The sequence below is a fragment of the Cervus elaphus genome, chromosome 20, assembly GCF_910594005.1.
Source record: "Cervus elaphus chromosome 20, mCerEla1.1, whole genome shotgun sequence".
NCBI classification, from domain to species: domain Eukaryota; kingdom Metazoa; phylum Chordata; class Mammalia; order Artiodactyla; family Cervidae; genus Cervus; species Cervus elaphus.
The window spans coordinates 96,421,535-96,438,672 of record NC_057834.1 but is presented as its reverse complement, the minus strand read 5'-3'; the positions used below and the strand labels follow the sequence as shown (position 1 = coordinate 96,438,672).

At 35.2% G+C, this 17,138-nt stretch overlaps 1 protein-coding gene across 3 annotated transcripts in view; it reads left to right on the top strand.

The window, feature by feature from the left end:
- Positions 1-17,138, top strand: part of LRRC7 (leucine rich repeat containing 7) — a 575,718-nt gene that overhangs the window by 428,602 nt on the left and 129,978 nt on the right. For all 3 annotated transcript variants that reach the window (XM_043877735.1, XM_043877734.1, XM_043877736.1), the window contains exons 10-11: positions 4,435-4,579; positions 10,563-10,635. In XM_043877735.1, coding sequence (XP_043733670.1) covers positions 4,435-4,579; positions 10,563-10,635 — 218 coding nt within the window. The remainder of the gene's footprint in view (positions 1-4,434; positions 4,580-10,562; positions 10,636-17,138) is intronic.

The window sequence follows — 17,138 nt, the reverse complement described above, 5'->3', positions numbered from 1 at the left end:
GATATTTTACAAGTGACTCACCAAATTCTCAGAGCAACCCTGTGAAGCAGAATTTATTACCAACCCCATGTTATAGATGAGGAAACTGAAACAGAAACAGTAAGTAACTGGGCCGAGGTCACACAGTCAATAAATGGTGGACCTGTGATTCAAACCAGCGTCAGAGGCTCTTGCTCACTCTGATGCTCCAAATGCTGTTGCTATGGGAATCAGCAGAAGGTATGAATGAGAATTGGGCTTATCCTACTTTTCACACTTGTTCTGTTCCCAAAATCCAACCTTGCAGATGAATTCCATGGTGGTGGTTTAGTCACTAAGTTGTGTCCAACTCTTGCAATCCAATGGACTGTAGCCCGCCAAGCTCCTCTGTCCATGGGATTCTCCAGGCAAGAATACTGGAGTGGGTTGCCATTTCCTTCTCCAGGGGATTTTCCTGACCCAGGAATCGAACCCGGATCTCCTGCATTGCAGGCAGATGATTTACCAACTGAATTATGAGGGAAGCCTGATGAATTCCATAGTCAATATATTATTTAATGTATTATTTAAATGTAAAGATAGTGATTCAATCATCTGTAAAACAGATAATGCTGTCTAATTTGTCTGTTACAAAGTAGTTTTTTCTTATATACTGCCATCTTTAAGTGGGTTTCTTGCTTTACTTAGTACACTTGAATTCCAAATTTTGTGACACTCCTTATGGGAATACTTGTGGGATACTCCTACACCTCCCACCCTTAAACAGGTGTGGTGTTTTGAATGCCTAAGGCTGGCAAAGAGTTGTTAGACAATTACCTAGAAACATTTGGCCTTGAAAGTCTAAGCTTGAATGCAGTCTTCAGCCCATGTCTATCAGTTTCACAGAAGGATTAATTCTAAATATTTAGTGTCATAAGATACAGGGGGAAAAAGCACATTCCTTTTGTTTTTAGTTCACATACCATAATACATTAAGCTAGTATATTTTTAAATACTTTTAGAAGCCTGGATTATCATTTTTCCACTTTACTTTTCACAAATCAGAGAAGCAAATAAATAATGATCAAAAATTTGTTTGCTGCATAGCTCTGTCTTACAACCATCACTCTAAGATCAGTCAATAAAAATATAATTGAACAGCAAACTCCAATATCTCCTTTTGCTTGTAGTGGCTTCCCCTTTTTTAATTTGTTGCCCTCTGCTCATCTGTAGATTCCTCTATGTCCGGATGTTGGAGTAACATTTAATATCCTCAAGAACTCTGAGTCATTGGGCTACAAAGGCCTTTATCACTCCAGGCTATTATTGCCTTTATAAGGTGCTTCAAAGTGAGGGTTTAGAAAGACTCAAAAATAAACACTGAAGTGTTATTTTGCTTCCAAAAAAAGATGTTTAGAAACTTCACACAAACATATTGAGTTGTGCTGCAGAAAGCAATTCGGGAAGCTTCAAAGAGAAAAGAAATTTTCTCATGATAAAGGAACAAAAAAAAGAAATCCTCACACACACACAGACAAACATAAACACATATATTATTCTTTGTGTGCTCATCAGAAGAGATGAGCTAAGTTAGCATAATAGTTCTTTGGGGTGGACAGCTCTAAGAAGTATGACAGTATTTTTCCAAGTGACATGTTTCTAGGCATGAGAAGAAACTCAGCCCTCTGGCCTGGTTGATCCAGAGCACCCAGTTCCTAGCCTAGAAACTATTCACTACCCTGACTGTGTTCACACTCTCTGCCTACAAGGGGAGCGGAAGAAGCAGGGCTAGAGATATGAGCTGGGTTAATAAGCAATTTAGAGGTCAGGAACTGCTAATCTAATCATTAGGCTTTATAGTCTATAATCCGATAAAATCGAGTTTGAAATTTTAGCTCCACTCCTTATTAATGGGGCAATGTTGGAATGTTACTTGTGGTGGATCTGTCATCCTCCTGGAATGAAGAGCTCATTCTATTCCCTCAACCTCTGGGAATACTTGCAACTCTCCACCCTCTTCAGGACTTTCCTCAGCTGAAGAGAACTTTCTCATGTAGGGTTATAACTGTATTCCAGGAGACCACCAATTCAGTGATCAATCAGTGCAAGAGTGTGAAGCTCTGGCCCCTTCACTGCTACTCAAGACAACCGCATTACTACTTGAAGAGTCAGCTGAGTAATTCCTCAGAACCATCACAGCCTACCTTCACCTGCCCAGTCCTTCTTCCTTCCTTCCTTCTTTCTTTTCACTGGTATTAATCCCAAGAATCTCTCTCAAAAATTTCTCTTTGTCTCCATTTCTCAAGGAACCCAATGTGTGATATTACTTAACCTCTAAACTTTAGTGTGTGTTAAAGTGCAGATTCCAATTCAGTGGGTCTGGAGTGGATCTCGATGACACATTTCTGACAAGCTCCCAAGTGGTGCTGATACGGCTGCTGCGTAAAACACATTCTAAGCAACAAGAACATAAAGTATTACATCAAGTAATATGTATAAGGTACTTAGCACAGTGCCAAGTATGTGCTTATGCAATTAATTTGTTGATGTAGTATTTATTTGCTTATACTCTGTCAAATAAGTAGAGACAGTATAGCAAAGTGTTACAGGTAGACAAACAAGCAGATAAACCATTGAACACAGATATGTGTAGGACATTTATTTGCAAAACATGCCCTTAAAGAAACGGAAAATGAAGAATTTCATCTTGCTCCAAGTCCCGTAATTCATGTCCAAGCTAGATAGCCATTGTTCATCCCTTGCCCACCATATGATCTAATTCCACCCCTGACCTCAGAAATCAGTTATTAATCCAGTCATTCCACTTCTAAATTTTTCTTGAGCCATTCCCCACTTCATCCTCACTTCTGCTGCCTTAACTCAGGTCCTTTTCATCTCGTTAGCTAAACAACTTCCAGATCCTTCTGATCCTTTCAGTTCCACTCTAACTCTAGTCATGAATCTTCCCTTCACATTTCTCTGAGATTATTATTTCAAAATACATGTCTAATAATGTTGTTCACCATCTTAAAAGCCTTGAATAGCTCTCCTTGCCAATAAGATAGAGTTCAATAAGATAGAGTACCTGAAAGGTAAGGCTTTTTAACAGATGACTTCTTCTAATGCTTAACTTCATCACTGTATTCAGTAACTTTGAATTTCCCACTCTTCTTCAAACACACTCCCTTTTTCACACTTCTCCGCGCTATTCTCTCTTCCAGGTACAAGTTCTCTTTTTCTGGACAAGCATTGCCTTCCAGGCAATTAGGAGCCTTGTGCTTCTATGGCATTCTCTACAGGCTTTTTTTTATTGCACATATCATAGGGTTTTATAATTATTTGCTTATTGGACAGTTTCCTTCACTGTATGAGCACCTTAAAGATAAAGACTTTGTCTGTATCATGACAAGTCTCTCCCCATACTTAGCTAAGATATTTATGATTGTTCTCTAGTATATAATACAATCTTTGGTATATAGTAGATCCTCAAAAAGGACTGTTGAATGAACAAAATATTGATTCTGCTTAGTAGGGTAAAGTTCAAATCATAATTTAATACCTTTCTCATGCATTTGAAATTGTAAGAATCATTATGTCAGCATATGTTGTTTGGGTGACAACTTTCTCTTCCATCCTTCCTTCCTTTTTTCTTCTATATTCATTTAAGTCTTTGGCAACTTTGAGATTGTTGTTGTTATCTTTTAACATATCTATGTTGTAAGATATATTCCCATATCATAATCTTCATCTATTTGAAGTATGCAGTTTGATGGTTTTTAGAATACTGATCTAATTGAACAAACATCACCATAATCTAATTTTAGAACATTTCCATTACCACTGAAAGAAACCCTGAAAGCCATTAACAGTTATTTTCTTCCCCCTGACCTCCCAACCTCTAGCAACCCTAGTCTACTTTCTGATTCCATAGATTTACCTATTCTGGACAATTCATATAAGTAAAATCTTACAATAGGTTACTTTTGTGACCGGCATCTTTCAGTGCATTTGTTTCAAGTTTCATCCATTTTGTAGCATGCATTGGTACTTTATTGCTTCTTATTGCCAAATAATATTCCAGCTTATTGATATATCACACTTTGTTTATGTATTCATCAGTTTATGGACATTTGGGTTGTTTCCACATTTTGAATGTTGTGAATAACACTGCTTTGAATATTTGTGTTTCTGTGTGGACAAATATTTCATTCTTAAGCATGTACCTAGGGATTGATAGGTCATATGGAAATTCTGTTTAACATTTTAAGGAATGGCCAAACTGTTTTCCGAAGTGGCTGCATAATTTTACATTCCTACTAGAATTGTATGAGGGTTACAGTTTCTCCACATTCTCACCAATACTTATTACTGTTGCACTTGCTTTTGAAATTAATTTTATAGTGTTGTGGTTTTTACAATTTTAAAATATTTCCTGAAAGTTTCTCACTAACCCTGAGTTTACTCAATGTCATCAAGTCTATAGGGAAGTTAAAGATGTTGGTATACCTGGATATGTCAAAAAACAGAATAGAAACCGTTGACATGGACATTTCTGGATGTGAAGCCCTGGAGGACCTCTTACTGTCATCCAATATGTTGCAACAGTTGCCTGACTCTATAGGTGAGAACGTAATATTTTGTTATCAATGTTTATGTCAAATATACTGTTTTCATTTTTAGCAGTATAGTTTGTTTGCAGATGTAGGGAATATACTGTTAGCCTGATATTAAAAATTAGCATAGTCATTATCCAACATGAAAAATTATTTTACCAATATTTTAGAATGAAATGGTAACTCTAGCTGTCAAAATACTCTCCTATTACAATGATCTTACTAAACTGACATACTTTAAATAATTTTATATCTACTAAGTTTTAAAGTGTTATTAAAAGGAGTATTTATTTTAGATTTAAGTACTTGGATGACTATGTATGTCTTCTTTTGTCACTATAGAATTACCAGTAGCATGGGCTTCGTTGGTGGCTCAGATGGTAAAGAATCTGCCTGCAATGCAGGTTGATTGACATTGAACCTGGTTCAATCTCTGGGTTGGCAAGATCCTCTGGTGAAGGGAATGGCTACCCACTCCAGGATTCTTGCCTAGAGAATCCCATGGACAGAGGAGCCTGGCAGGATATAGTGCATAGGGTCCTAAAGAGTCAGATATGACTGAGCAACTAACACTTTCTATCCACAGTTTTGCTCTATTTTACTTTAAGTTTATTGTAACCTTGCTCTAATAGTTATATTATTTAAAAATGACATCTCATCTTTTGCATACTGTCAAGAGTCATAAGAGCAGAAATTTGTCTGTTAATATATACTAACTACTCAATCCTTTTTTGTCATAAATTTTTATCTGAGTAACAATGAAAGATTCTAAATAATTAGTAAACTTTTGTATAGATATCTTACTGTTATTATTTATGAGAGGACACAGGAGAGTAATCATCAAACTACTAAATTTTGGAATATAGTTTTTAACACTCCTTAAATTGGATGTATCATATGTCCTAGAACGTATTAATGCTTCCGAAAATTGAATCACAGGCAAAAATTTTTCTCCAATTTTTGTTGCTTCCATTTTCACTATTCTTTTAGGTTAATAGAGAATACTACTTTTAACAGAACAGATTAGCTTTTCTTTCTTTGTAGATTTGATGAAGTTTTTATTTATATAGTTAAATATTTTTGTAAGTGTTTTTTCAACTTACTCCTCTGTAAGACTTATCTTAAGCTTAATTAAACACTTCCACATTTCCAGGCTCTTTCTATGAAAATTCTGACCCCATAAGTATGTAATAGGCCCTCTGTTCTGCATTCTTATTAATTATCTTAGATCAAACTTATGATCAGATAAGCTTAGAAAGTACTATTTTATGTTGTAGAAAGTAAGGAAATATATTGGTGTAAAAGAGCATCCTCTGATGAAGATGCTAGAGATGATCATCTGGTCAAGATAGCCATCTGGTCAAAATACATTTCTTACTCTCCTTACTCAAAAACCACTCCATATCTTCAAAGGCATAATGAGAATAAAAAAGCTATTTATATTAGAAGAACATAATTTTCTTCATTACTGTCTTCTCCATACAAAGAATTATGGGTGGTATATGGTAAGTACTCCTTAAGTATTGAGTCAATAACATAATTTAGCTCTGCTTAAAGAGAATGAGCATATACCTGGAACTGAGATATAATGGAAACACAGAAATGCTTACAGACATGATGGGCTCCAGACCACAAATAGAAGTGGTAGCCATAAATTCTGATCCTGAGTGGTTAAAAAAAAAAAAAAAAAAAAAAAACCCTTAAGCATAACAAGAGAATACAAATTTACAGGGATTGAGGAAGGAAACGCTTTTCTGCTAAGAGAGACTGAAGATCCTAGAGCTAGGATGAAAGGAGAGAACAGACACAGATTCAATACTGAAAATTACAGCACATTACCAGCTGCTTTATTTGCAATATACAGGTTGAATGAGAGCACTAAGTTATTAATTTAAGACTTGGTTCTAAACCCCAGAAACTTGAGGGTCAGGTGGAAGTAACCAGTGTCAGACATGGAGGAATGAACATAGGTAAGAAAATATCCACTGACACAAATGGGCATGAAAACAAATACTTTAAAGGAAAACTAACGTTAAAACAACTCAAACAATAGAAATTTTACCCCATGGGAAACCAAAGTTATCAAGCAAGTTAAAAAATTATTTTAAGTATGTGTAGATTCTCAAATAAATAAAAGGAAGAACAATATAAAAAATAATAAGAACTTACAAAAGTGATGACTAAGAACAGGTAGTTATAAAAAAAAAAAAAAGAACCAATTAGAAATTCTGGAAATGAAGAGGTCACATAGTGAAATAAAAGATGATGTAACTATTTGTTTAAAATATCCTCTGTTAAGAAAGTGGACTAGGGAGTTAGCCTTCCAGTCTGGGGGAAATAGCCTGTACAGATGATGGAAAATACCAGATTAGATGCTTGGCTGGCATGAAGCAGACCAGCACAGGCAAGTTGCATTATGTATTTAATGTCTTCGTTTAGAATCTGTGCATGCATGTGTGCTAAGTCGCTTCAGTCATGTCCGACTCTTTGCGACCCCATGGACTGTAGCCCACCAGGTTCTTCTGTCCATGGGATACTCCAGGCAAGAATACTGGAGTGGGTTACCATGCCTTCTTCCAGGGGATCTTCCCAAGCCAGGGATCAAACCCGCATCTCTCTGTCTCCTGCTTTGGCAAATGGGTTCTTTACCACTAGCGTCACCTGGGAAGTGAGCGATCCTCAAATTAAGAAGGTAACTTTGTCAGTAGCTTCCTGCTGGAATTATCTTTGGACCCTATTGACCTTTTAGGGAAAATTACATTTATCCATCTGCAGAGCTGCCAGAGTACCTGATTGTATATGTGGAAAGGCTGGCTTTCCTTGAAAAATTTCCTTCTTGGTTAAGAGAAATACCTAGGAACTCTGTTCAAAGGTCCTAAAATAATTTATTGATTCTGATTGGATGGTAAATTACACCTTGTCTTCTTTATTTGAACCTGAGTTGTCTATTGGACTACCAACATTTAAATGAATAAAAGACAAGAAATGTCATAGTATTATTAATAATAATAGGAAATAGCAACTAAAAATCTTTAATTCCTTTACACCTATTTTAGCTGTGGGGTATTTGAATGGAGTTACATATTCAACAAACAACCCTGTATGCAGAGTCTCTTTCAATGTACTGGTTCCAGGGAAAATGAAGAGGATTTTATGTTTTCTAGGTAGAGCTTTAATAATCAGCTTCTTTGGACAGCAGAGAAATTCAATAAAGGAGAATATATATACATACATATATATATTTACTTTCCAAAACAATTTATCTTATTCACTTAGTGGTTAAAGACACAGGTTTTGCAGTCAAGTTGCCTGAATTTAGAGTCTAGCTTTTCTACCTTACTAGCTGTGTGACCTTATGCAAGCTACTTAATCTCCCTGTGCCTCAGTTTTATCATCTTTTAAATTGGAAAGTAATAGTACCTGCATCAAGGAATTATTTTGAGAATAATGAGTTAATATATGTAAAATTGGTTAGAACAGAACTTAGTATACAGTAAATGTTCAATCAATGTTAGGTACTATGATAATATAATAATTATTATAATCTTAGACTTGATGAGTACACAGCAATTTGGCTTTCAAAATTCTAATATAGAGTGTAAATGTCATATAAATATTAGCTATTTTGATAACAAATTATATTAATGTTTATTATACTGTGGCTTATTGTATATTTATATGAAAGTAGCCAGAATCATAGTAAAAAACCTCCTTTTCCTTTCTCTTAAGTATATCTGAATTGGGAACATAAGATAAAGAGGTGGAGAACTGAGGAAGAAATAGTATAAAATACCTTTGGTTCCTGAGGGTAGAAGACAGTCCAAACATATATCAATAGCAAGACAGTAAAGGAAATATCTGTCAGAGGAAGTCATGAGTAACAGAGCTGAGGTTGAGGGCCTATTTCTATTCCAAGAACAACCAGATTACTACAGAAGTTCTGGAATCTGTCCAGAGAGCACACCCTTGTATGGAATGTGTGAATGACAAAGTAGCCATATTACAAATGAATGATGGTCCCTTTAGCTCACATATGCGCAACAAAGGAAGGAGCCCTAACTTGCTTCAGCATTTAAAGTTGTAGAAAGAAAGTGAAGTTGCTCAGTCATGTCTGACTCTTTGCAACCCCATGGACTATAGCCTACTAGGCTCCTCTGTCCATGGGATTTTCCAGGCAAGAGTACTGGAGTGGGTTGCCAAAAGTTGTAGAAGCTTCTGTCAAAGATCCATTATTTCAAAAAAATCTGTTGCATCAATCTTTTGACCTTAATCCCTATCCTGCCTCAAGATTTTTCACACCACTACTTCAGACCTGGGGACTGTGATTCTCTTAAAGACTGCTTGGCAACCTGGCTTCAAGATGTTTGCACAGCCCTCTGTAACCCAACCCAAAACTTCTCGTAACCCAGCCAAGTGATGCGGAATTGTCAGCCCTCCTCTGGCTCCACCTGTGGGCAGGGACAATAGTTTGATCACAACTACAGTTCATAAAGAATTTAGTTATAATTCATGGTCCTGTGTTTTCTTTTCACAACTGATGAGCAAACTCAAGTGTTCTTTTATATTTCCAAGGTTGATGGTTTTTTACATATACAGTAGAGAAGCTGAAGTGATTCAGTCACCCTTTGAGCATAGATGAATAGGCAGTGGGTGTTCAAATTTCAGAGAGAAATTACCCCAGTGAGAATTGTCCTCTTTCCCAGGTGTTACTGTTTTCAGCCGTGTATCATAAGGGCACAAGCTGATGTATTAATCTCCAAATATTGTAGGTATTTTCTCACAGCAGTCTGATAGTGATGACATTTCTCTTCACTAGAGATTCTGCGTGCTTTGGTAGACTACGTAATTGAGCATGCTGAAACTTCAAATGCAACAACAGCTTTATTTCTGACTTCTTGTGACTTACTTTTTGCCTTTAAGCTATGCTCAAAATACCTGAGGTGGGTAGGAATGAGCTGTAACAGCACTTTCAGAGCATGTTTATGAAACACCACTGTACAAGATACTCTGCACACACACAGAAGTTCCACAATGACTTTAGAGCCACCCTGCTACATTAGTATATCAAAAGTTCCTTAACATTTTTCATTAAAGAAATCTGGTTGATTTTGTTTAATTCAGCATTTTCCAAACACATTTGGCTATGGAACTACTGTATCTGTCAGAACAAGTTTTCTGCAAAACATATGTAAAACCAAAATCAGCAACCGTTTATGCTTTGTCTTGGATTTTGGCTGTTTAGGCTCTATTGATACCCTGGGTTCTGTTATGGCTGGGTAAAGGAAGCTGTTCTATTACTTTGCAGTTTTTGCTTATTAGTACCTGAGAATAGGAGTAGATAAAGCAGGAAGTTTATGAAGGGCATAAATTAGTGAAATATGAATAGTTGAAATGCCAATTATTAGCCAGTTCTACTTGATATGTTAAAAACTGAGGGTTTTTGTGTTTACTAGTGATCCCAGTCAAGGATTTATGGTAACTGAGAGTATGAAGTTATATGTTGTAATTTTTAAGTCCATAATTATAACCACTATACTGCAGTACTTCAGTACCCATTCGTTGATTATTAGGCTTAATTCAGATTTGTTTTCAACTTGTACCACAACAGGAATGTTAGTTATTAGTGCTTATGAGTTAATTAAATATTGAGTCACAGCTGGCTTGAAAACTTTCATCTCGTCCGTTTGCTATATAATAGAAAAGGAAAATGTGGTAGTAGTACCGCCAACTCAGGTTTCTATGGAACCCTGTGTTTTCCTTATTGTCTCCATCATTGTACTTGAACTCCCACTGATGCAAGTAAAGTTCTTACAACTGGAAGGTCAGAATTAGACATGCGAATGTAAGTTTATAGGTTGATATAAGCAGAGTGCAGCCAATTAGCATGACAAACATTCATCACAATTATATTGTGATGTATATTGTATTTTATATATTGTATTTTCTATCAGTAATCTGTTCTTGTGTATTAATACATCTTCTCTGTTTTAGGATTGTTGAAAAAGCTAACTACTCTAAAAGTAGATGACAATCAACTTACGATGCTACCCAATACAATCGGAAAGTAAGTGCCAAAGTTTCATACCAGTCTGCTTCTCTAAAGCCAGAGACAAAAGAATATATTGAGTTTTCTACTTTAACACAGTTTCCACTGGAGATCTCAACAATTTTGTTCATATTTAAACTCGTTTTAGACCACATTTTATTTACTTATATATTTATGTATAATATATCAATTCAGTTTTATATGTGGGCATTACATTGACACCAAACTATATAATATGATAAGAAATACTTGACCATTGCCCCTTCACAAGCAAAGTGATTACCCAGACCTTCAATTATATCATTGCCTGTAATTTTCCAGATACTACTAATTTGGATGCTTTTGACTGAGTAACAGCTCTAAATTCACGTGAATGTCTTACAAAATCAAATCAATTTTTATAAGATCTGCATTATGTATATGTTACCATTACACTGTTAGTAAAATTTGATATTTATAGAGACTTAATATATTTTTTGACTTAAGGGAATAAACATGTTTTAGCTTGCATAAAAAGCTTTAAGGTAAAAGATCATTGTTGCCTTTTAAGAAAACAATATACTCCATTTATCTGAAAGTGATTTATTTCTAATTTTATGTTGCAATTACTGTTTAATTTACAGTTCCTTAAGAAATGTATGTATGCTATTATCAATGTTTCATTGGAATTATTTTGCTTACAACTTGTATAAAGTGAGAAATCCATACCTGTCTTCATTCTAAAATTATGTAAGGCCATTTTATAGGAATCTTGTCCCACATTTCATGTGAAGAATTACATAAATCCACATTTTAACATATTTGGGTATCCTTCGGATGGGCAGAAGGCTTTTTAAAAAAACAGTTTTATTAGACATGATTGATGTGCAATAAACTGCACATATTTAAAGTCTACAGTTTGATGTTTTGATATTCATATAAAGCCATGAATGGAAGTGTTAGGGAAATGGACTATAATACTATGTTTTATTGCAATAAAAAGGAGGATAAAAAAAGCAGTAGGAAGTACATGAGAAATCCCTACCTTCTGCTCAGTTTTGCTGTGAACCTAAAATGGCTATAAAATTAAAACCTATTTTTAAAAAAGGAAGAATGACTGACAAACTGTGGTTAGTCAGTTATTTGGTTAGTCAAACCAAATAACTGTGGTTATTTGACAGACATTTTCTCAAAAATGAACAAAGTGAGCTTTGTCACTTCAAGGACAGCAACTGACAGTATTTGTGGCCAACAGTGAAATTTGAGCTGTCAAGCAAAAGTTGGAATTTTGAAAAATTTGTATCTGCCACTATAAGTTTGACGGCTTCCATACATTTAAGGGCTTTTCTGATATCACTGGTGTGATAATGAATGTGATTTATTGAGGTTGTCTATGAAATGCATCAACATTTGGAAAATCTGTTTAATTCTGTAAAGCAACATTTTCCATGACCAATGCATAAGCTACAAAATCACACATGAGAAATAAACTCATTCAAAGTGCAAAAGGATTAGTTGATGTTAATGTATTGGTATGAAGAGTAAGAAAAGTTCACTGATGTATTTCAGATTCCATATTGCAATTACTGTATCCCCTAAAAAACCACCACTTGTTGAGTTTTGGTGTAGTATCAAAGAATAGTCACAATTATCGAAAAAACTATGAAAATACTCCTACCTCCCTTTTCCAACTACATATCTGTGTAAGATTGGAATATATGTATACATATATATGTATATATATATATATATATATATAAAAACTTAATCAGAATAATATACAGCAGCATATTGAATACAAAAGCAGATATGAAAATCCAGTTACCTTCTATTAATCTAAACATTGGAGAGATTTGAAAAAATAAAGCAATGTCACTCTTCTCACTAAATGTTTTTGTTTTGGAAATATAGATACTTTTATAAAAATATGTCACCTACATTAACATGTCATGGGTTTATTGTTATTTAAGACTGAATAATAAATAATTATTTTTAAATGCCTTTTTAAAGTTATAATATGATAGATGCCAATAGATATAAACAATATAAACAAAAGTACTTTAGGGTTACCAATGATTGTTAAGAGTGTAAAATGGTCCTAAAATGAAAAATTTTGAAGATTTCAGTTCTACAGTACATTTTTTGGTTGGTAAAATTATGACAGCCATTTTCTCACTTACATTCTCACTTCAATGGAGCACTTGTGCAAAACGTAAGCCAAATCTAAACTTTTATAGTACACCTTGATAAACAATCTTCATGAAGTAAAAATAATGATACAGTGGCTTTGCTTTCCTTAGGGAATTCAGAACTGATAGATCAGAGGTTTAGCTCAAGACTAGAGATAAATTTGATTAGAATACTATTTAATGTCACCACAGGTCACATGCAGAAAGTATTTTGTAAGTGGTGGAATAGTTGGTGGTGGTGTTCAGTCACTCAGTTGTGTCTGACTCACTGCAACCTATGGAGTGCATCACACCAGTCTTCCCTGTCCTTCTCTATCTCCGGGAGTTTGCTCAAACCCATGTCCAGTGATGCCATCCAACCATCTCATCCTCTGTCATCCCATTCTCCTCCTGCCTTCAATCTTTCCCAGCATGAGGGTCTTTTCCAATGAGTCAGCCTCAGGTGGCCATCACCCCTTTGCATCAGGTGGCCAAAGGGTTAGAGTTTCAGTTTCAGCATCAGTAGAATAGTCTGTATTTTATTATGAGACATTCTATGTAGAACTCTGCTCACCAAAATGTTAAGATCATCTGCAGTGAGCAAAATATTCTCATTCTGATTGTAGAATGTTTCATAGATTAATCTTTGGTGATTTTTAATAGTCCAACTAGTAAAAATTGCTGAAAGAATTCAGCTGTCTTTCACAGCTGAAATAGATTCCATGACTTTTGTGCCAAATGACTTGTAAAATTGGTTGTTTTTGTTGTCAAATCTTAAGTTGTGCCTAGGAGTTCCAGCCATTCTAAGAACTGAATGTGCAATGAAAATAGTAATAAACAACTTTTTGTTTGTGTTCACATTGTGCCAGATACCATGTTTGGTGCTTTACGTGTATTCTTATTTAAAGACCTCATCAACACTATTCAATGTGTATTATTTTCTCTCCATTAACAGATCCAGAAACAGAGGCTGAGAGAAGTTATCAGATCTCAAAGCTAAACTGTTAATTGACCTATGATGCTTCTTAATATATGCTATGGTTGAGTCACATATTTTGCAATATTTGGTCATTTAAGAGTTCCATTGCTCTAAGGGCAAGGGATCTTCCATAGCAAGAGAAACTACACTAAGCCTTCTCTCTGTTAGCTTTGTAGTTTTGGAGAAAAGCAATGAAAGCTCAAAAATTTGAATGGATATTTTAAAAAGTCATTCCATCATAGCGTATGGTCAAAGAGAAAGACTGGAATCAGAAAATTTAATAACTATGCAAAGCTGGATAAATCATTTCTTTCCTGTGGGCCTCTGACTGCTGAGGGATAATGCAAGGAGCACTGGCTTTGGAGTCCAACAGCATGGGTGTGATCCCTCGCTACGCCACTTAACTATGTGAACTTGGATAAGTTATTTAAATTCTCAGTGGCTTAGTTTCTTCATTTGTAGTTTCTGCCTATGTCTAAAATTCTAATTCTTTGATCTAGATGTTTAGTTTATATAACATTAATGCCCTAGATGGTAAATTCCAGTAGTCCACTTACTAGACTGCTATAATGACAAGAAAATAAGCATTCTAAGTACCTGAATGCTAAAAACAGTGCTTCCCTCTATTCTCTAATCATAGAAAGATACACAAGGAACTAGAAATGTACATGACTTTGGGAGGAGAACTTGGGGGCTGGGCAATAGAGTAAACAGGAGATTTCCTTTTATTGTACATGTTAAGTGTACTTCTTAACATGTAAAGTTATTCTAGTCAAAAACTTAGAGAGCGTACACACACAAACACACATAGACACACACACATACACACACATACACACTTCATTTGATAAAACCCAAATTCCTTCACACTAATATTCAATTCTTTCCATAGTCTAGTATAGACTGGTGATTCTCAACATGTGGTCCCCTGACCAACATCATCAACTCCAACTGGGAACTTGTTAGAAGTGCAAATTCTCAGAGACAGTCTCAGATCTATTGAATGAGAAACTCTGGACCTCATACCAGCAATCTGTGTGTTAACAAGATGTTCCAGGGATTCTGATGCATGCTAAAGTTTAAGAACCAATATCTGGATTCAGCTTCTTAAACAGCTATCAGATAACTGTCTTCTCAAACCCTATTCCATTGTGCCTGCATCAGAATTATTTGAGATACTGGTTTAAAACAAAGCTCCCTTAAACAAGCTTACATAATTGATTGGCTGCTTTGGCTCTGGAGCCAGACCTTTTGGGTCCAAAATCTGGCTTTTCAATGTACTGTTGGGTGGATAGCCTTAGATTCCTCCTCCTTAAAATGGAAATCATAACAATGCCTACCTCATGAGAATATTATGAGAATTAAATGGAAAGTACTCACATGTTCAATAAATGATTCTTAAAAATAAAATCTAATAAGGTAAAGAGTTATTGACAAATCAAATTGGGGGTATTTGGAATCAAAAAATATGTTTATTTGTTTTGCTACTTAATTCTTCTCCTTCTGCCCACCTATACCACTGCAGCTTCCTCTAAATTCAAAGCTCAGTATACCTACTAAATGAACCAGAATTTTCTAAATTTAATTCCTCAAAACAGTCATTACTTGAGATTTTAATAGGTATGACATAAAAATAAGCTTCATGGACAAATAAGTTTAGGGAACTCTTTACACAAGTTAGAGAACACTCTAATGTGATAATTTTCCATTTCTTATGTTGGTCTCTTATTTATCTTTTGCATCATCATTTAACATTTCAATTACAATATCACGCCTTCCCAACTAGAATATGCACTACTTAATGGTTGATAACATGTCTTGAACATGTTTAATCCCTTCACAGGGAAATATTTGCAAACCTTGGAACTAGACTGGCTTCTCCATTCATTAACTAATTGACCTCGGGCATGTCAAATCACATCTCAGAGCTGCAGTTTTCTCATCTGTAAAAGGGAAGTAATAATACATCTCAGAGGTTATTGTCAGACTTAATGTTAGATAGCCTTCAACAAATCATAATAGTCATCAACAATAATAAGCAAAAAGACATTTCTTTATTGATCCTTGCTTATGTTTATCTATGTGAGGATTAGTAATATAACATGAGTGAAACATCCAGTTCTTAAAAAGAAAATGTTAAATACTTATGTACAAAATACAATAATGCATTGTCATATATATAAATATATATTCTATATAATAATATATATAATGATGAAATAATGCATTATTCTGCTCAGACTGCCATAACAAAATAACCATACATGAGTGGCTGAAACAGCAGACATTTATTACTCTGAGTTCTGAAAGCTGAGAAGCCCAAAATCAGTATACTAGCAAGGTGCATGCATGCTGAGTCACTTCAGTCGTGTCCGACTATTTGCAACCCTATGGACTGTAGCCTGCCAGGCTCCTCTGTCCATGGGATTCTCCAGGCAAGAATACTAGAGTGGGTTGTCGTGCCCTCCTCCTGGGTATCTTTCCAACCCAGGGATTGAACCCAAGTCTCTTATGTCTCCTGCATTGGCAGGCAGGTTCTTTACCACTAGCACCACATTGGCAGCCCCATGCTAGCAAGGTAGCATACCTTGAATCATCCCTGATACTCCATACAGTGGGCATTATAAACCAATTTTATAGATGAGAACACAGGGATTAATAAGTAGATCAAGTGCACTCAACTATTAAGCAACTATGCAAACCTGTCTCAACATTTTTCACATTCCCAACATTAATTCTATTGAGTTAAAAGTGAACTAAGACAATGAAGCCCGAAGTCATTTACTTTTATGTTTATTACTACCTATGTAATAGAAGATTTAATGGCATCTAATGGTTTCTAATGGTCATACATGAAGTTTAAGTGAAATTATACATTATCTATGTAATATATTCACAGTCCCTCTTCCTCATTAGCTCAGTAATTGAGGGTTAATAATAACTTCAAATGATACCCTGAGAAGGGCAATATCTTCTCATCCAAGACTAATTCATGGAGACCAAACTAGAGAACAATGTAGAGAATAGTTGTAGAAAACAAAGTCAGTATTGTTGTTGTTTAACATCAAGCATTACTACCTCCAATAGTGTCATTAGTACTGACATGTGGTCTAAGGCAAAATTTTACTGACACAACTCTTGTAATATGTATACTCGGATTTTAGCTGTCATTGATATATTTTGTGTGTTTCATGTTATCCTTGAAATATTAGCAAAGGACTTTAAAAATGTGTGGTCCCAGGACCAGCAGCTTCTGTATTACCCAGGAGCTTGTTACAGACACAGAATCTAGGCCCCATTCCAAATCCTTACATCTGAATCTGCATTTTAACAAGTTCACCTGGGGATCCATATGCACTCAAAAGATTGGGAAGTAGTGTTTTGTATTTTGTTTG